The 20,669-nt window shown below is 39.0% G+C and overlaps 1 protein-coding gene across 2 annotated transcripts; it reads right to left on the bottom strand.

Moving 5' to 3' along the window:
• Positions 1-232: 232 nt before the first annotated feature.
• On the bottom strand, positions 233-19,570 carry C5 (complement C5). 2 transcript variants are annotated; one of them, XM_054284280.1, is made up of 41 exons: positions 19,506-19,570; positions 19,061-19,253; positions 18,304-18,466; positions 17,920-17,990; positions 17,237-17,328; positions 16,532-16,614; positions 16,293-16,383; positions 15,871-15,976; positions 15,113-15,239; positions 14,775-14,890; positions 14,392-14,592; positions 13,994-14,197; positions 13,361-13,570; positions 13,032-13,181; positions 12,509-12,638; positions 12,149-12,214; positions 11,845-12,045; positions 11,243-11,333; positions 10,798-10,874; positions 10,081-10,220; positions 9,639-9,860; positions 9,077-9,137; positions 8,471-8,560; positions 8,038-8,250; positions 7,836-7,911; positions 7,301-7,460; positions 6,750-6,845; positions 6,292-6,463; positions 5,298-5,503; positions 4,741-4,893; positions 4,459-4,521; positions 4,124-4,212; positions 3,503-3,544; positions 3,022-3,124; positions 2,857-2,931; positions 2,655-2,760; positions 2,367-2,453; positions 1,924-2,013; positions 1,146-1,229; positions 617-755; positions 233-362 (listed from the first exon to the last, which is right to left on the bottom strand). In XM_054284280.1, the coding sequence occupies exons 1-41, from the start codon at positions 19,568-19,570 to the stop codon at positions 233-235; spliced, it is 5,034 nt and encodes a 1,677-aa protein (XP_054140255.1). The 2 variants fall into 2 exon arrangements, with proteins under 2 accessions (XP_054140255.1, XP_054140254.1); XM_054284279.1 differs by having other exon boundaries at positions 3,503-3,554; positions 4,131-4,212.
• Between the last annotated feature and the right edge of the window lie 1,099 nt (positions 19,571-20,669).

Below are 20,669 nucleotides of genomic sequence, written 5' to 3'. Positions count from 1 at the left end.
GACTTCAAATGTCTTTGCACCATTCTGTGTTATTCTCTCATCCAAGCTTAAAAATAATATTTGAGCATTACTCTGCTGTAATAACACTGCTATAAAATATATGCTAAGATAATTTTTCATGGAAGCTATTAATGAGTGTTCAGTCAGAAAGAATTAATAAATAGGTGAGGATTTTTCTTCTTTTCAATGGGATTTGATCTGGATTTTTAATTTAAAAACTTCTCCAAGTGAGTTAACAGCCACTGATGAGGAGATCTTCAGCAAAATCCTCCATTGTGTTCAGAAACTCCTGACAGGATGGACAGGCCGTATTTGAAGGCCACCACTCAATCCAAGTGCTGGAGTCCAAAGGGTACTGGAATCTATGAAGACAACAGAAAATTATCATTTGCTGCTAAGATTTGGGAAGGAAAATGTCAAACAGAAAAAAAAAATACAATATGGAAGTGCTGGCTCTGTGTTCATAATCCTACTTTAATGTGCACATCTGATACCACATTGTGTGACTGCTGCTTGAATACTTTCAAAATTAAATCAATTCTGTCCCTCACCAGAATTATTACATACAAACACTTTAAGATTAAATCTCAGCATGTTCTGGTGGTAAATGACTTACTTGAAACTGTAACCAATGGTTATCTTTAGGGCTTCTTTTCCCATGATCAAATACTGCTCTCCTGGGTTCAATTCAACTTCTGTGCAAGTCTTCTTTTTAACAAAGGTTATTTCACTGTTTTTTTGAGCAAAAGCCTGCCCTGAAAAAAAAACAACAACAAAAAATCAAGAATTGGACAGTTACACAGAAAGAATTTCCAGTAATTCATATATTAGATAGAAAACATTAAAATGTTCTACAGTGCTGCACAGCCAGGGGATCTCTTTGCCACTGTTCTATAACAGGAAAATTTAATTATATAAAACATGTCTCTTGTAAAAGATTGTTCAATTAAATCTGAATGGTAAATAAGCCTTGTGCACATTTAAAAATTTAATGTTGCAGTAATGTTAAGAAAACATGGGATGCTTAAACTCAGAGGACAAAGGGGTGAACATCAGCTTCAGTTCCACACACCCAACAGGTAAGACAGTGAGTGCCCAAGAGCATCTCAACTCCTTTTTCCCAGGAGCAGAAACATGGAACTCACCCCTTTTATAGAGGTCCAGAAGATTTGCAGAATACTTCACAAAAAAACCCTCCTCACTGCGAGACAAGATATTCACTTTATAAACTGCAGAAAGACACAGAGCAGAACCTGGTTATTCCTTGTTCCTGCCATGCATCCTGAGTGTCTTAGAGGTGCTCAGAGGGAGAATTTTGGTTTTTTACAACCCTGATTTCTGGGAATGCAACGGTTCCAGGGGCAGAAAGCACTGGGAAGTGCCACCCACACCAGATCTGAGGGAAGCTGTGGGCAGAGCTCACCTTTCCCTACATCACTCTATGCCACTGGCAGCCACACTGAATTTCTGAGCACTACAGCTGTAATTTGAACAAGATGCTGTGCAGCAGCAGCAGCCAGAGCAAGGAGCCATGTGAGAGCAGGGAAAGAGGCAGTGGGCCCAGAAGGATGAGCCAACCTGCAACTAATAGCAACCAAACTGCCACCACCCTCTGTTCCAGCCTCATCAAGCCTACTTAGGATCATTCTCCTCATCCATCCTCATCATCCTCATATCCACATACAGAAACAACCAGTGGCCCTCAACCTTCGTAAAAACCACCCAATCCTGAAAATCATCCACACCAGATCTGAGGGAAGCTGTGGGCAGAGCTCACCTTTCCCTACATCACTCTATGCCACTGGCAGCCACACTGAATTTCTGAGCACTACAGCTGTAGTTTGAACAAGATGCTGTGCAGCAGCAGCAGCCAGAGCAAGCAGCCATCTGAGAGCAGGGAAGAGGCAGTGGGAGCCCCCTTACCATAAGCTGTGTCCCCCTGGCAGGCAGCCTCTCTCCTGCTCTCAGCAGTCGCCGACCCCCCGAGCCTCTCCTGGACTTTACCACACTCAGCTGTGAGGAGAAAGGGAAAGGCAGAGGTAAGAGAATGCCAGCATGTCCCCAAAGAAAACATGCACTTCCATCATCCTGCATGGGAAAGTTAACTGAACAACACTATTAGTATGGGATTGCACGCTGGAACAGTGAATATTTAAAATACACCTCGAACACCAGAGTCAATCCAGTCAGACTTCCATGATCACACTGCACACAGCTTTAAATTCCTTTTTAATGTGAAATTTGGAGGAGAAACAGCTGTGTTCTTGTGGGGACTTTTTCCTTATGTTCAGTGTGGTTTTGTTCAAAGCACTACCCTGCATTTTCCCACAAAGTAAAATGAAAAAACATCTTCAAATAAAGCTTACCTTCCATGCATTTGCATTCATCTCCTTCACACAATCTCACCAGTTTTTCATCTCCATAGGGGTTATAAAGTATGGTGCATCTTTTGTCTAGAAGATCCAGAAATAAATAAAAAATACATGTAGAAAATCAATGTCTAAGACGTCAACACTGAAACTTGGCAAGGCAAAAGTCACCTGAGCTTCAAATAAAATGGAGTAAAAAATCTGTTAAAGCTGGAAAAATGTATTTCTTTGGGAGCAATACAGAGCTAAAAGGCAAACAAGGATGTGAAGAGCTGGAGCACATACCTGGTGCATGATATTCATACACAGTGAAGGTGGCAGGGTTCAGCATTCCAACCTGGAAAAGCTGACTGATCCTGAAGCCAACACACAGGAACTTGTGAGCTGGCACCTGTTGGAGAGACACATGAACTAAGGAGCTCTAAAGGTGGCCAAATGATTCCAAAGAGTAAAAGCAGTGCTTACAGTCAGGGGAGGGGTAACATACAGAGTCTATCTGCACGAGAACATGCCCATCTTTTATCTCATAATCTGCTATCAGCTGATCAACTCCACTCGCAAGCTGCAGGGCACAGAAAAAGATGAAGAACAGTAAATATTGCAGCTCTGTCATATAAAGCCAGTAAGGGAAGAACCATTCTTGAATACTTGCAGTAGATAAATCCTCTGGATTGGCCTCCACTCCACTGACCAGCCCTATGTCCATCACAGCATGAGCAGAGCCCGAGCGGGGCTCCCTGGCACCGGGCCTGTACCTGAATTAGATTAGAGCCACTGTTAGTTAATTATAACTGAAATGAAACAGTTAATTATAACTGAAATTAAACAAACCTATTTGAATATGATCCCAGAAAAACCTGAGGAAAACTCTGTCAACATTTAGGCCCCAGTAAACTCATACTGAAGCAAAACAGTCCAGATGAATCCATTCAGATTTCTGCCAATACCATGCATGAAGAAGCTTTGAATGCTCATGTTCCAGGAGAGCTCAAATATAACCAGAACACTCCTCCCCACAGAGATCATGACCCCTGGCTCTAATTCAGTTCACACATGTACAGAACAGTGAGGAAACAGAAAGAAAAGGCCAGGAGAGCTGATGGAATTATTAATAAAACCCCTCACTCACTTACTTTGCACAAGCCTCCAGGCGCCCCAGGGGTTCCCCCTCTCTTCTTATGCGACCTGTTCGTGGCAAGTGGAGTCAAAGAATTTCAGAACTCTCCAGAAGCTGCAGCCCAAAACTCTCACAAAGCATTTTCACAGGTGGAAGGTAATTCTTTACATTGTTTTGGTGGCTGTTTTTATAGGAAATCATTATCTAGCCACAAACAAATGACATTTACCTCCTTGGTAATTCAGGTGAAATGACAGCTTTAAGGTTTAATGTAGTTTATTGTGTTGTTTATATTGTTTAAACTCAGAATTTGGTTCTGTCCCCTGTTGCAATTGGACTAGAACTCTCAGTACTTTGTAGAAGTCACTGGAACCTCTCCCACACCCCATCCTATTTCTTTCCTCTCATTTCCCCACCTGTAAAAATTCTTTCATAAATGACTAAAAATGAACCTAACAGAAATAAAGTAAATATTAATTCTATTCACAAAAAGCCAGTAATTTCAAACAGGGCTCAAAATGCTTTTAGCAATTTCTTTTCCAATTTTGCATTTAGAAAGTGGCAGAATTTTTTTCTTTCTTAATAAAAAAATACTCATAAAAATCCAGGATTTAGAAACATTTAAAATTATATTAACCCTTTACCATCATCTCTCTTGGGAACAATCTTCAGTTCAAAGTTACAGAACTCTTCAGAAGTACCAATGGTGTTGTACACTGTCCTCACCTGCACACACACAAATAAATCAGACAAAACAGAAGCAGCAGTAAACAATCCTCAAAACTGGCATAAAACTGTAAAAACTCGCACTGGGAAGAATAGAAACAAGTCTGGTTTATTGGTAATATAAAAATACCAGCAAAGCAGAGCCAACAAATAATCAGCATAGAAAGAAATGGGGAGTTTTTGAGCAAAACCACAACATATTAAGAAAAGAGAAATTCCATTTAAAAAACCTGGCTGCATACTTACATTTACTGTTGCTATGCCAGTGCTGCTGCCAGTGCTTACATACAGATCATCTTGCAAAGGTGCCTAAAGAATTGGTGAGGAACAAGAAGTTGCACATTAATAATAAAGATTAGCAACAATTAGCAACAATTCAGGTCAGCTGATCTGCTTGTCTTGCTTATATTTCAAATACATAACAGCTTCTGCAGAAATACTAAATTTAAATGAATATTCAAATATATTAAATTTACCAAGATGCTAAGCATTCTGGTTTCCATTTTTAAAGCAGTATTATTCACTCACTGTCATAGTTCTTCCCACGAAATTGTCTTCTGTCAGTTTAAATAAGTTCAGGGCTCCACCATTTTTGTAGGACACTTTAACATCCATGTCCAAACGCAGCCGTTTGACAAGCAGGGCATATTCAGTCAGGGCCTCAAGGGCATTGATAGTGTCCTGTCAGAAACCAATCATCAAGAATTAACTCCAGAGATTCTATTTATAAAATTTCAGTTTATTTTAATGAAGAGAAGTCAGATTTCCCAGAGACCAAGAATATCATGGCAATGGAGCCACTTGATACCGATCCCATACACGGGACTCTTATGTTGGCAGTGTTATCATTTAATTGAATTATCCTCTTCAAATGTTGCTATCACAGAATCATGGAATGGTTTGGGTTGGAAAGGACCTTAAACCCCTCTCATTCCTGGGACACCTGGACACCTCTGGTGGGACACCTCCCACCAGACCAGGTCGCTCCAAGAGCCATCCAACCTGGCCTGGAATGTCCAGGGATGGAAAAAAATGTTTTAGACTTTGATACTTGAGGAATGAGGACAAAATATGTAAAAGCACACCTGAGTTGAATAAAATCCTCCCCCATATCTCTGTTCTTCAGAGAGCCATTTGATGATGGGCTTGGCATAGTCTCCGTCCCCTCTCAGCAAAGTAGTGAGCAAGGCATAGGCTGTGGTTTCAACCATTTGTGCAGTGACAGAGCTGGGGGTTGGCTGCTCTTGTGCTTTGAAAGCATCTTTCCAAAACCTGTAGATGGGGGGATCACCTGCAGGAGGAGAAAGAGGGTTCAGGTGCAAGCCCAGCAGCAGCTCTGCTATACCAGGTGAGGCACTGCCCAGCCAGGGCCAGGAGATGGGCAAGAGCTCACCCTGCAGCTACCAGAGATGGAAACCCAACTCTCCTACACTAAAACTGACGTTTGCAACTGAGTGCTGAGTACAGATGGGGACAGGGCTGGCCAGGAGCAGTGGGGATGGAGCAGTACCTGTGACAGAGGCCTCTCTAGGGCAGAATGGATTCAGTACCTGTGACAAAGGATGGATTCAGTACCTGTGACAAAGGATGGATTCAGTACCTGTGACAGAGGCCTCTCTAGGGCAGAATGGATTCAGTACCTGTGACAAAGGATGGATTCAGTACCTGTGACAAAGGCCTCTCTAGGGCAGAATGGATTCATACCTATGACAAAGGCCTCTCTAGGGCAGAATGGATTCATATCTATGACAAAGGCCTCTCTCCTCAGGGCAGAATGGATTCATACCTATGACAAAGGCCTCTCTCCTCAGGGCAGAATGGATTCATACCTATGACAAAGGCCTCTCTCCTCAGGGCAGAATGGATTCATACCTATGACAAAGGCCTCTCTAGGGCAGAATGGATTCATATCTATGACAAAGGCCTCTCTCCTCAGGGCAGAATGGATTCATACCTATGACAAAGGCCTCTCTCCTCAGGGCAGAATGGATTCATACCTATGACAAAGGCCTCTCTCCTCAGGGCAGAATGGATTCATACCTATGACAAAGGCCTCTCTAGGGCAGAATGGATTCATACCTATGACAAAGGCCTCTCTCCTCAGGGCAGAGAAGGCCTCCCTCGCCGCGCCGTGGTTGGGGTCCAGCAGGGCCAGCGCGTAGGCGGTGATGGCCATGGTGAAGGGGCTCTGGGCCTGCTGCACGTTCTGCACCAGGTAATCCCCTGCTCTGCTCCTGGCATCGTGGATTTTCTGAAAACATGGACAGCTTACAGCTCACAGCCATCACAGTGAGCCTACAGAAACACAGCTTCTCTCTCAGGACTGTACAGATAGAGAATGTCTTCTACAACAGATGATAAAGAATCCTGAAGTTCCTTGTTGTTCTTTTGCTGGCTTTGAAAGACAAAGACTAACAAAGCAAAGACATCTGTGAAACTGAAAAAAACTCCTGACTTTAAAAAAAAAAAGTTAAAGAAAAGGGAAGAAATTAGAAGTGCAGAGCATGCCAGCTGGCAGAAGTAAAAATAATGTTTACCTGAGTAGGACATATTTTCATTGACTTGTCAATTCCAATAATAGAAAATGCTGTGAGATACAAAGATTTTTCTTTAGCTTCTCGAGGTAATGTACCCTACAAAAACCAAATAATAAAAATAATGAAATATAAGTAAAAATTCATTTTAATAATAGAACTTCTCATTGTTAAGTTGTGGAAACAAATAGAAACTCCTGTAAAAACTATCAGCTTAGTTAAATCTGAAAGTACATTGACTCTTTGGAAGGTAACAGCTCATTTGTAAAAAAGAAACCAAAATATATGAAGTTATTCACAAGCCAGGACTATTAGATTACAAAATGAACCTAAACAATCTTTTTCTGAATATTAATAAGTGGTAAGCAGCTACTTTTTGTGGGAAAACAGAAAGGTCTGCAAGACTGTGCTGGGCTTTAAATGAATTTAGAATAAAGAGAAAAGTTTTCTTGAAAGAGTGTTTTGATGAAATACAACCTAAAATATGAAACACTTTATCTCCTGGTGCCTTCAGCTTCTACTGCCTAAGCACAGAAAAGGTTTGGGTTTCATACCTGCAGTTTCACTGGTTGGTAGTTTGAAAATTCATGGAATGACCCATCTGACATCTGACAGTTGTCAATCAGCCACAGAAGGGAATCACAAATAGACATTTTATCAAGATTAATGTATTGATTCACTTGTCCAAGGATCCTTAAAGCAAAAGCTGTCAACCTGCCAAGGGAAGGAAAGAGATGCTGCTTGTTTAGATTGGCAGGTACTGCAGAGGGCACACACAAATTTACTTCAAAGGGATAATGAAGGTTAATTTTAAATTTAACTTAACAAATGGGCAGTAACTACTGAAATAATTTTAAACCAGGATCAATTCCCACGTTTCAGGGTAAGAGCTCGTTCCATCCCAAAGCCATCTTGGTTGTTGTGGTGTGAATTATGGACACAAAGAAAAGGTCTGGCAAGTAAAACCAATGAATTAAAAGATATTATTCAGACTTGTAAGCACTGCTTAAATCTCCACCACACTCTTTTCTGGTGCTTACTGAAAATATGAAATTAGGCTTTTTCCAGCCCATACCCCTTTCAGCTCACCATGTGCTAGCTTGCCCATTCTTCCACATGCTGTAGGAGCAGTCAGCATTCCTGAAGGACGAAATGCTCACAATTCCTGAGGGATACATCAGGCACAAGCAAAGTTATGAGAATCATATTTGCTCCCTCAGATGCATCACCCTTCTCACTCAGCAAAGCACCTCTACAACCCTGAAGCAAGAGAAGCAGCAGATTTTTCTACCTTCTTTCATCTTCCTCCTCATCTGGGTCCTGGCGCTCAGGGTCTCAGGGCCCAGCAGGTGCCAATTGTCCGACTCCTCCAGGTAGCGGAACACGTAGAAGACGGGGGCAATGCTCATCAGCTCAGCCTCTGCACTGCCCCTGGGCAGGCTGCTCAGCACCTGCAGGCCCCTGGGGCTCAGCACCGTGCCAATCACTTCACCCAGAAGATGTCCTGTGCAAGGAAAAGCCCCAAGACTGATTGAAACAACAGGCCGTGAAAGCGAATCCAAGGGCAGAATCTGTGAGCAAACATTCTTTGGGAAGTGTTTGAATTTCTACACTAAAGGGGACTTGCAAAGCCTTGTTTCAAAAGAAAAGAATAAATCAGATTAATTTAGTACAAAATATTAAAGGAAAGATACATATGCAGTGCACTAAAATTTTCTATTTACCTTTTACACTGACGCTTCTGTCAATTTGTGTTTTAGGGACCAGATTTGGTGGGACTTTGTATCGAAATTCTTGTCGTCTCTTGATTAAACCTGAAATTGAAGATATATATACATCTATAAAATACTGCACAATCTAAATCAACAGATGATTCAGCTGTAATTGACAGATTGAAGGCTACAACTGAGAATTCAGCAACCAAAATACCAAAACTTGACAACCAGAAATACTCCCAAATGCACAGGCAAACAACATCAAGCTTTGAAAAGGAACAGGTGAAAACTCTTTATCTTTCTTTTGTTACCAAAAAAAAATCTAATCTGGACCTAAACTTTGTGGTTTCTTTGGTTAAATGAGAACATATTCTATTCCCATTAATAAAGCTGAGGAAAGCTTACAACCATAACACAGTAAAAGATATATCTAAAGATTCCTTTAAGAAATTAATCCAAATTCCCTTAAGCCAAGGCAGGAAATCCTTGGGGAAGGATATATTTACAATATCTCAGGAAGGAGAAACTCCAAGTTTTTCACATTATGAAAAACTTGATTATCAAGAATCAAGACCAGGAAAAAATAACACAAAGACACTTCATTAATTTTCTTACCATAAACACCCTGTGGATCCAAAGTGAAACCTGTATGGAGTTCTTTCTTAACACCTTCTGGCTGGGATCATTATGAGGAAAGAGGTAGAAAATGGAAACATTTTTGTTTAATCAAATATATCAGCTGAAACCACAGGTTAAACCCACAGTATGTTTGCCCTCTTTTTCTGTAGTTTGACCTAACTGTTGTACACATGAATTTTAGTGTTCCAGCTCACACAATTCTTGAGAAAATTTAACAAATTGTTAAAGTCAAACCTTAGGAAAGGAAAAGATTACGTTTCAGTGAAAATCCAAACCAAGCAACTAAGAATCAAGTATTCTCCCTTGCTTACAAAGTCTAATCTATTTTTTTTATACATGTAATCTTTCAGTTCTTATAATCAAGGTTTAAAAATGAGTGTGCTCAAATACACAGCCATTCCTTTTTCCACTGCACACGCCTCAGTGAATTCAAGAACATTATGTGATATTAAAATAAAGCAAAAATTCTATATTGACTCAGTTAAACCCTAATTGAAATTCAAAAATGCTTAAAAAACATGGAGATTTTTTTCCTCACCACGACACGTAAAGTTTTAACTACAATTTCACTGTTCCTGGGCGTCAGCAATGTGAAGTTGACAGTGTGAAGACCCAATTCCAGCGGGAGGATCCGGAATGTGACTGCTGAGGAAGAGCCAGCATCCAGATTCTTCAATTTACAACTCTGCATCCTCGAGCCTGCACTTGCAGAGTCTCCAAAGGTACAGACTCCATTTCCAGCTGCTATTTTAACACAGTACTGAAAGGTGGAGAGATTTTAATGTTTCATTTCCATGGCAGGTACAACACCAGAGAAATATCAAATCCTGTACTGAGCATTCTGTTACTGTAATGCTACTTCTCTGTTTCTGCCTTAGGGACTGAAGAAATCCCATCCAAGGATCTTGAATACTCCCAGGGAAAATGCTTTTTTAGTTGATTATTTCAATCCTTCTGCAGGACTCATTGACACAAATTACCTTAATTGCAGAGGCTTTATGGTTATAAACAGATCCTTTTAACTCGATTTGCTCCCCTCGTACCACGGAATAAGGAACAAAAATGCTCAGGAAAATATCCTTCACCACTTGGATTTCCAAAGGTGCAGCAACACAAATACCTGAGAGAATTAAAAACACGAAAGCAGAGTGTCTCATCCACCCTTGTGACAGACAAGTTTGAAAAGGTCTTGACATGCTTTAGTGATGATTTATGATTTTTCAGTGCGTACTGTGAACAGTCCGAGCTCTTTAAAAGTTCCCAGGTTTTTGCTTCCTCATCCAAGCTGCTCTCACAACTCCTCACACCCCAGCTGACCTGAACCTCATCCAGGTTCTTCGGGTTTCTTCTTCCCAAAGAAATTCTCTGCTTGGATTACCAAATCTCTTGGAAAATCTCAAATACCTGAGCTCCAGGTAGCAAGACAATGTAAAGTTTTCCAGGGAAGAGCTACTCAATATTTTTTCTTCTTCTTACTCTCTAAGAGCCACTGTCACACACAAGACAGGCTTTGTTTTCCCAGCCCCTGACACTGACATGACATGAAGTGATTTACTTTCCCTAAAATACATATTTTTGTTTTCTTTCCCTATCAACCAGAAAATGAACATTTTAGAACATGAATGTCAAACTCATTGAGAGGGTCTACAAAGTTTCCTGATCCTTTAGCTCCAAACTAGCTGGGTTGCAGGACCTACCTTTATTTGAAATGCCAACACCTTGTACTTCCCAGGTGGTCAGTGAATCAGGCAAGGTGACAGACAGAGATTTGGACCTGTGGTAAATGTGTTTTTACATTTATCCATTACCAATCACCATCTGTTAACAGCACAGCTCATCACCAGCAACACCACAGGAGAGACTCAGGGAAGCTCTGAGCCAGAACACAGGAATTCTGGATTTTGGTTTGAATAAACTTGGTTTAACTGATTTCACAGAAGCTGCTACTTAGCAAGGTCCAAAGTGAAAGGAAAAATGGCTCAACAATCTGGGCACCACACAGCACATGAAGAGGAACATGGCAGGAATAGTTTGTTTGGATAAGACTCCATTTCAGCACACATCTCAGGTACAACTAAGTTACCCAATTTACCTCAGTTTCACCACTTCCTTTCTGTAAAGTTGATTTGAGAAAAGCAGTACCTTGAAGAAACTTGGTGAACTTCCCATAACCAGCTTTCAGGGAAGTAGCTACGAACTTGTGCCTCATCCATTTCCAAAAGAGACTCAAAATCTGAAGAACATAAATAAATCAAGTTAAAAAACCCTGACACAAGAAAAAAGGTATCAAAATACCCTCAGTCAAAAATCTGTGTTCATCCACTTCATATATTTACACATGTGAATACCTGTCCAATATCCTGACAGATCACCTTGTTAACAAGCAATTATAGGGAGATAATGGAAGACAAGGAATTTAACCCTCCCACAGATCTTTCCTGAGGTGTTACACAGTGGTTGTCTCTGGCCTAGGCAAAGGATTCCAATTTGGCATTCAAGTTTACTCTCAATAGTCTCTGATTGCTGTTCTGCTTGTTCTAAATGTGGGTGAACAGAACAGAGAGCTGAACACAATAAAGAACTGCTCTCCTGCCCTCCTCAGGGATATTTAACTAAAACTTGGGGAGAGTGGTGAAATTCTGTCTGGAACAACCCTGCCAGGTACCAGGGAGGGGTTTATAGATTCCATCACCTCTCCATGCCCTGTCCTGCTGGAGCAGGACACCCAGAGCTCTCATACTCACGCATTCTGGCCAATATCAGGAGCTTGTTTGGCTCTTCCAGCCGCAGCTTGTTGGCAAATTCACAGCAATTCGTGAATGCAGAAATGCAGTTCTGGCCCCTCTGAATCCTCTGAGCTCTGTCCCTGCAGGTATCAGAGACTGGATAAGTTTTTACTCCAGTCCAGCAGCACATCTTGGCTTCTCGGTCTCGGTACTTGGCCACTGAAATAAAAATAAAACAATTAGCTTCTTTGAGATGAAGTTTTTATTTCCAAATGGATGTGATTTTTTAAAATAATGATATACATAGAAATATTTGTAACACCTTCATCGAATATCTTTTTCTTGAAATCAGATCGTTTGGTTCTTAACACTTCATTGCAAGGTTCACCTGTCCAGAAAAATAAAAAAGTACACACAACATGAACTTTTCTTGTAGTAGAATTGTCCTCTTAAAAATAACTCCACAAGATCACATTCCAAATGAATGAAACTTTTTCATGTTTGCTGTTTTAATTACATAAAGGTGTTTTAATTTTGATTACAGTAACTGTTCCACAAGATGTTTTCCCCCCTCAAAAATCATCAGTATATGCACCCCTGTGAGTTCCAAGATAGTAACTGAGAATGACAATGGAACATTTCAGAAAATGCACAGTTCCATGCCTGGACCACAGGGATGTACCTGCTTCCTCTGAGTCATCGGCGTTTGCATTAGTGAGGAAGGTGAGCCCGGCCATCCTGAACACAGCAATGTTGTTCTGTCCTCCCCCAGCCCCACAGCCAAGGTCACTCTTCTCCAGCTGCAGCATGATCTGAGGAGAAACACACGTGCCATGCTACCAGGATGTCCTCAGAATGCAGCCTGGAAAGGCTCTTTGTGAAACAAAGAAGGAGATCATACTCTCCATGGCTCCTTCAGCAAGGAGCTCTCCACTGCAACCTATTTTTGGCCAGGTGTGTGGAGTTCTGATGAGAGAGTTCAGATCTGCTTTTAAAACCACAATTTATGTCTACTGGAATTCAAAAGATTGTAAACTGGTTCTTTTAGTAATTTTGAACTGTAGATTTAAACAAACAACTTTCACTCAGCCTTGAACTGCTCTGCTGCCCATTTTCAGGCTGGCTGAGTGCACGACATGTATCAATTATTGCATGTGAAATGAAACAAAGAGCAACTGGATTTCCTTTTTTGGCTGCTACCTCACCTTTTCCATTGCCCTCTTCCTTCTTCCTGTGACTCCATATATTGCCTTGTCAATAGATGACAAAGCAACAAAGGTATTGGGCTGGGTTTCTATGGCGAGTGATACAACATCTGCTGGTTTCAGTGTCTCTTTGCTTGACTGCAGCTTAATCTATAAATTGAAAAGAAAGATTGGTAATTTTGAAAGCACATTGTTCTGAAATCATTCCAGCTAATGGCAGACACTTACTACAATCGTTTTAGTGTTAAAGAACTTGTGTAAGTCCACATAAAATCTGACCATAAAAGGAATGCACACCCACAAATTTGAGTGTCTATTTTGCTACTCACATCAAGGCTATTCCCACATTTCTGTTCCACATTCAGCCAAACTGAATCAGCCACTAACTCTGCAGCTCCTTCTCCCATGACTATGTAGTAAACAATGAGACGTGCTGAAGGAACCATCTCTTGGGTTATCTGTAAAGTTAGGTGGTCATACTGCAAATCCTTAATTCTCTCCTGAGTTCCAAAGCTCACTGTCTTCCCTTTTGATGTGATCTATAGTTTAAAAAAATGACGGAGAATAAAAAAGTCAAATTTTATATTCAGTCTATTTTTCACATGTAATAATTATTTGAATTTATATCTTCCACTAAAAAGAAGTGCTGTCTCTGCACTTCTTGTCCTTCATCTACATTTCACCTTCTGAAATAGCTCTTGAGACCAACACTACTTGTCCTCAACCACAGTCAATGTCAGATAAGATTTTTTTTAAAAATAGACCATATAAATATAAAATTTAAACATGAGACTATTATTTTTTTTCCTGTAAAGCTGACAGATTGTATCTGAAAGGAAGCAGTTGCCTGAGCTGCACATATTCTATGCTGAGGATAGTTCTTGGCTGCTGAGGTTTTTCATCCATGACTATCCATATTAAATTACAATGCAATATTCTATGCAGAAACATCTGTTACTCACCAAATAGCTGTAGTGATGTATTTTATCAATGTAGTGACTTTGTGGATATACATTAATATTTATTACATCCCCCACTTCCAGGGTTTTGTGGTTTGAAGCCCAGTCAATATAGAGATAACTCTGACTCAGGGATGAATAAGCTCTTGCTTCGTAACTTTTACTTGCTTGGTTTTCATCTGAAAGATGTGGATCTGCAGTTCTTACCTGGAAAGATAATGAAATGTCTGAATAGTCTGAGTACAGAATGATACCTAAGCAAACAAGCAATGACAATACTAAAATCATGCTGCAATATGTTGTTCAGAGGGATTAATAAAAGAGAAGCCAGCTCAAGACCTTATCCTCAAAGAAATAATTGCACTCTTGAAGAAATAATTTAATGGAACAATTTAACTCACTTGAAACTCCAACATTCTGCTGTTTGGTGGGATATTAACAACAAACAAAGCAGTTCCATCACTGGTGCTTGTTTTTCTTCTCCCAGATTCTGAACCCTCTGATATCAACTGAGTCTCAACCATTTGATCATTTAAGGATTTGGCGGTGACAGTTACAGGGACATTCCCAACAAAGTCATCCATGGGGTCTTTCACCTGCACCTGTTCACCAGGACAAAGAAATGGTGACAATTTTCAGGAAGAGTCTTCCAAGTCAAAAAATGTACAAGCCAACAGAAATGGAAGTGTTTTTATCAGCCACAGAGTGATACAGAGAGAAAAGGACAAAGTTTGTGCATGATGGATTTTGTTCAATGTGCAACCCCCTGCTCCTGGGAACTGACCTTGATGAAGAAGGGAAGTCCAGGCTTCACAAAGAGAGGAGTGGCAATCAAACTGAGCTTGTAAGGAGAGACAGCAAACCTGACTCCAGTGAACTCCACCTCTCCACTGAGGCCACCTGACAAAACACAGCACCCATGCAACAAATAGCCAAAAATAAGTTTAATCCTCAACCATTGCTACAGTGAGAACAGGCCGCTCTTCCTTACAAGCTTTTGGAACAAGAACTGAGTATTAAAGGAAGTCTGATATTATGAAAGTCAGCCTTGCAATTTTCTTCTCTAGTTCTGTTCACATTTGCAGAAGTGTTAAGAAAAATTTCAGTTAAAGAGCAACTTACCCCTAGACTCCAACACTGATGCCACAATATATAAATATGAGCCATCCAGTGCTTCCAGACTGTCAAAGCCTATAGAACTTGCTGCTTTCTTACTGTTAAAACTGATCTGAGCAACTCCATTTTCAATCTGGAAATGAAATAGAAATTATCACTTTATAGCCAATAATTTAGAAGTAATACAAAGACCATTTGTAGATTCAGTGTGTTTCTGTTCACTGTCTATTTTCAGAGGAAATCAAAGGGTAGAGATGTTTAAATAAAGAATTCTTTATTCCCCAAAATTATTTTAAATTAATCAACAAATGGCAAAGTTTGTGTGCAGGCTCAGCAAGAGGTGGGGATAACACAGAGATATCTTCACTAAATGAGGGAAGGGGACAATTAGTGTAGAACAGACTCCTCAGAATAAATCACTATCATTTTGATCTGCTTGTCTCCATTTGATTTCAGTTACTCTGTAATAGACAGCATTGAAGTTATTTCATATAAATTTTAATCACACAGTTTGGCCATGAGAATAATTACAGCAGATTGAAATGCCATTGCCTCAGCTGCTGCCTCTGAATTTCATTTCCAAGTGCCTTTCTCTGCCCCTGATGACAGCCTCACACAGGAAAAGTCCACACTGGGGAGCTGTGGATGCAAATTACAATTTGAGGCCCATTCTCACCAAATTTAATGGAAAAACTTCAGTGGGATTGGATCAGTCCTGAGTTATGCATGTGAATTCTACACAAATTTGATTTGCTGCTTCTTACCCTCGTTACATGCATTGCCTGAGGCATCATTCTTTTCTCACTTTCTTCAATTATTCCATAACGAAGAAAAACATCAGCACTGGGAAGCTTTTTGTTGGAAAAATAGCTGAGAATAAAACAATATAAATGCTTTTAAGATTACTTTAATGGCTGCAACAAACCATTTGTTTTTGAAGAAGAGTAATTGCCTAGGCAAGAGATGGAAAACAAATGTCTGTATTTTAAACACTTCTGTTGAAAAATAATCACTTTGAGAGAATTTTAAGAAGAGTCTCTTAGATTTATCACACAGCAGAAATGATTTTGATGAAAGAGCTTCTTGAGGAAAGCACAGAGGAAAAGTCTGGACTCGGGAGAAACATTCCTCAGGTAAAAGAGAAGGAGACACAAAATATTCAGGATTCCAAGGCCAATTTCCTCACCTGGCTTTCACAACAATCCTGAAGTTCTCAAATTTATCAGAACTAATGAAGTTACTCTCTGGCTCGATGGTGATGGAAAAGCTTGGCATTGCTGCAAATTGAGTGGAAAAAAGATCACTTTGGGGTGTTTTACCCATGAAGCCACAGGTGCTCAGCCACTGAAGAATCTTGACCATTTCAAGGGGTTTGAGTTCCTGAAAACACTAAAAATGCAGGTTCACAGCATGGGCACACCTTACCATATTCCTTAACTTCAAATTTTGCCACAGCTGAGGTCACAAAATCCTTCTTGTACTTGGCTTTAATCTTCCAAATTCCATATCTATGAAATATCAACAATCAAACAGTTTTTAAGTTGAAAATTAATGATTATAATGGTAATAACTTCTATGAGAGGAAAATTCTGCACCAGATTTTTGGAGGTGTTCAAGGCCTGCTTTGAGCAGATTCTCTTTGACACATCACTAATTATTTGACACTCACTTTAAAGCACTGAAATCAGTTATAAACCAGTTTCTCAAGCCCCTGCTATCATCCTTCTGCCATCTCAGCAATGCTTCAGCACCCTCTCAAGACTAAAAGGAGAACTGAACAGATTTTTTTTTAAATGCTGCTATTCCTGGGAAAATGCTGGTGATTTGTATGAAACACATCTGAAATATGAAATCCCCACGTCTTTCTCACTGTTTATATCTCTACAGTAGAAAGCTTTAATTGTCATTAATGTTCTTTTTTAATTGAGCATGAAAAACCTGCCACTCTCTGTTCTTTAAGGAGAATACTCTGCCATAAGGTCCCTGTTTATATCATGATTCCACCCTATGGGAAATGTTAGAAATCTCCAAGTTTCAAGTCATGCTCTCCATGAAAAGCCACTCTATGACAGTCACTATAAAAAGGCATTATAATGTTAATAATTCACAGAAAAAATTAAATAAATTTACTTAGGATTAGGAGGGATCTTGAAGTCAGGAAAAGAAACTATTCCAGTAAAATCTTTTTCTTCCAGAATATCCACTTCTACTTCTTCAGGATCCTTGAAATGATAAGAGGACAAAATGAGCAGTTATAGATTGTTCTGTTAAAAGGGGAATCTTCATCCTTCAGAGGCAATTTCAGAGGTAGCCTGGCCATAACATATTTTTCTTAAGAGCTTCAAAGCATAAACCCACAAATATCAGTAGAAAAAATCAGACGAAATTGTGATAAAATACTTTACTCTAGTTCCACTAAGTAAAAGCTATGCTTAAAATAGCTAAAAAATTACTGTAATAACAAGTCAATTGTTAAAGGCTAAAAAATATGGTAGGTACTGATTATTTTTATATCTTAAATAAAACAAACAGTTTAACCCCATACATTATTAAAGTTCCCTCAAAAATCCTTTGTCCAGATATTAAAAACATTTTTTTTTCTATTCTGGAACAGCTTCAGATTTGGGACTGGAAAACCTCTATCCAACCTAGCAAAATCAATTTTAAATCTTTTAAAAGACGTCTGGCTACCTGCAAAACCATCTAAGAGTTTTATTAAACATTGACTGCAATACTGATTTCCCATCTACCTACCTACCTTTATTTGTTATTAGAGCTACAAAATCTTAGTATTAAATTCAATTACAACTCACCACAAAAGTCAGGACAGTCTCCCTGTGCGCTGGCTGCAGTTCTTCATTCAGAGAGTAAACTCTGACTTTCACTGTAAGAATTACAGCAATCTCAAAATCAAGACAACCAAACAATTTACTGATACTTTTAACAAATTCCCAGGAATATCTTTCACTCTTTGTGCCACAAATTAGTAATTTAGGGTGAGGAGGGCAGGAAGAAGTGATTAACTTTTCCAGTGTGATCAAATAATTCAAAGTATTGTTCTGCTGATAAAAAAATTCTATATCAGCTGATGGCAATGCAACACAACCAAGAGCTTAAACAATTAAATCCTAATTCCTTGGCAGAGTCAGCAAACTTTTAAAATTAAATACCAGCCAAGAGAAATAAGCATTATTTACCTGTCTGATCAGGAGTATAAACTGGTTTGTCTGTATGAATAAAAAGAAACCCATTCTCATGGGAAACAGGAATTTTTTTAAATCTTGTAAAATGTGGAGAAGCAGCTTCCAAATACAAATATTTGTCTGAAGTATCTGTTCTTGGTAAATCTGCTGGTTGTACCTGGGGGAGATGAAATAAAGGTTTTTGAAGATTATTAAAGTATTTTTCATGTATTTTGTCCTACAGTATTTTTTTGATGCAAAGAGTATCTGCAAAGTAATTATCAACCCTGTGGTTGAGTATCATTAAATAAAAATATCAATATTCACACGGATTTATTCTTCCTTACATGGTAGAGAATGGTTTGGAGTATTAAGCCAAGGATATTCTGAAATTTTGCATATTATTTATGCCCACAACTAAACCAGCAAAGTTCAAAGCTCAGTAATGAGGTCACAATAGTAGAAATTATCAGATTTCCATTTATGCACATGATGAATCCTGGCCACAACAAAGCTGCTGCTGTGATTGGTACTTTGATTTGATTCTCTCTATTTTTAAAGTTATGCAATGTTTCTAAACCAGTTTGATTCTATGTTTAACCTCAGTGTTGTTACCCTGATTTTATTCAGCGTAATTTCAATTTCAGACAAAAAATTGGGGCATTAGCCCTTCCTCCCCAGTTTAAACAACTGAAAACTTACTGAAACTCCATCTTTTTTTAAGCCTAAATGTGATAATAAAAAGAGTGCAAGAAAGGTCTGGATTCCTTACTGTTAAGGTTACAGCATCTTGGAATTTGTTGGCTGGGGTTAAGGAGATCCGAGCAGATGAATACACAACCAGCTTATCTGGGAAGCTTTTCAGGGCAACACTGACTGGAAATTCCTCCTGGTAACCAAAAGCTTGGACTACAATTTTCTCAGAGGCCCCAGCTCGGATGATCTTTGGTGCTGTAAGGACGTATCTGTGCACAGAATATAAAACAATAACAGATTTTTTCCTAATTTTTCAGATTTCTTACTTCTCTTTCAGAATTCATTCACATGCAGAGTGTGAAAGCAAACAGGATAATCAGGTTATTGTAAGACACTAATTAAAATCCTATTTGGATAGTACCCTTTGTATTGGCTCTGCTTAAATTCTGATTTATTTACCCAAAAGATAGGATAACAATCAAGCAAAATTTCCAGTAAATTCCGTATTTGCTTTTACTCACGTTTTCTCTTGGCTAAAAGTCGTTCCAGAAAATAGCAAAACAATAAAATATATTAAAATAGCCATTGTGCCTGGGACAAGAGCAAACCATAGATGTTAATGAGGGTGGGTTAAACAGCCTCTGCTGTGGCTGAGCAGAAATGCCAACACATTTCACCCACAGTTAATAATTAATGGCAGATCATTCTTTACTAAAACATCATTGCCACTTCCTGAGGAAGCCAGAACTGCTAAACTTCGCAATTTTTTAATTTAGGATTTCAATTTTTAATATGTTCACAGCAATCCTGTGTCAGTCCTCACTTTCCTTCTGACAACTGCGTAATGAAATAATTTTCAGAGGTAGAAAAAAACCCAACAAACAAAAAGAGAGATTCAGTTTGTCCTTAGCAAAATATTTTTTTAAATTAAATTAATTTTCTTTTTTAATTAAAGTGAGTCTAAATTTGTGTCTGAAGTAAAAAAAAAACATTTGAGTTATATCAAACAATGTCTGGGTGTGTTTGGACCAGCATTATTGTTTTGTTGTTTTGAAATAACTTTTCCCTTACAAATTTCTTTTAGCCATTTGTGTTCTAGATTATGCCAACTTTCTGACAATTCCATTACAAATAAAACCTGCAATATGGAAATATTAGGGCACAATATATCAACATGCACCATTTTAAACAGCATTTTGCAAAAAAAGAAAAACAAAGAAAAAATTGAAAAAGTTTGCAAAAAACCCCCCACGACCATTGATGACAAAACTTTTGCAGGCCTGGCATCTGGGATAGCACCTCAAAAAATGGGTTTGTGTAAAGTTAAATAAAGTTGTGCAAGAATGCTGAAGTTTAAACAAATATTGTGGTCAACCTTTACGGGAAAAGCATTTACAAAACTGTCTCTGATCAATATAAAGTGAGATTACAGTAAGGTCAGCTTCTCACCAAATGTAAGGAACTAGAAGAGAAGCAATAATTGAATAAAACTTATAAAATGTAGGATGCTTAAGGTTATTGAAATGAGTGGCCAACATATGTATTATTAAATAGCATTGGGGTGGTATGTAAATGAAAAGGCACAAATAGTGAGGGACACGGGGAGATGCTTTAAAAGTCTAACAGTAACCCGAAATAGTGTTTTTAAAATCTAATTCTGCTCCTTCTCTACATTTTTCAGAGAC

The sequence above is a fragment of the Melozone crissalis genome, unplaced genomic scaffold, assembly GCF_028551555.1.
Source record: "Melozone crissalis strain CALT ecotype California unplaced genomic scaffold, PUWL_Pcris_2 ptg000041l_1, whole genome shotgun sequence".
Taxonomy (NCBI): domain Eukaryota; kingdom Metazoa; phylum Chordata; class Aves; order Passeriformes; family Passerellidae; genus Melozone; species Melozone crissalis.
Note: the sequence above shows the minus strand (reverse complement) of the source record. Positions and strands in the feature narration are given on the sequence as shown.

Excerpts from the sequence above, each read along its gene's own strand:
- C5 (XM_054284279.1), bottom strand. The coding sequence starts at position 19,570 with ATGGCTATTTTAATATATTTTATTGTTTTGCTATTTTCTGGAACGACT. Across the intron at positions 12,639-13,031 it reads GGAAGAGGGCAATGGAAAAG|ATCATGCTGCAGCTGGAGAA; the intron begins GTGAGGTAGCAG and ends GTTTCTCCTCAG. Across the intron at positions 2,454-2,654 it reads GTATGAATATCATGCACCAG|ACAAAAGATGCACCATACTT; the intron begins GTATGTGCTCCA and ends TGGATCTTCTAG.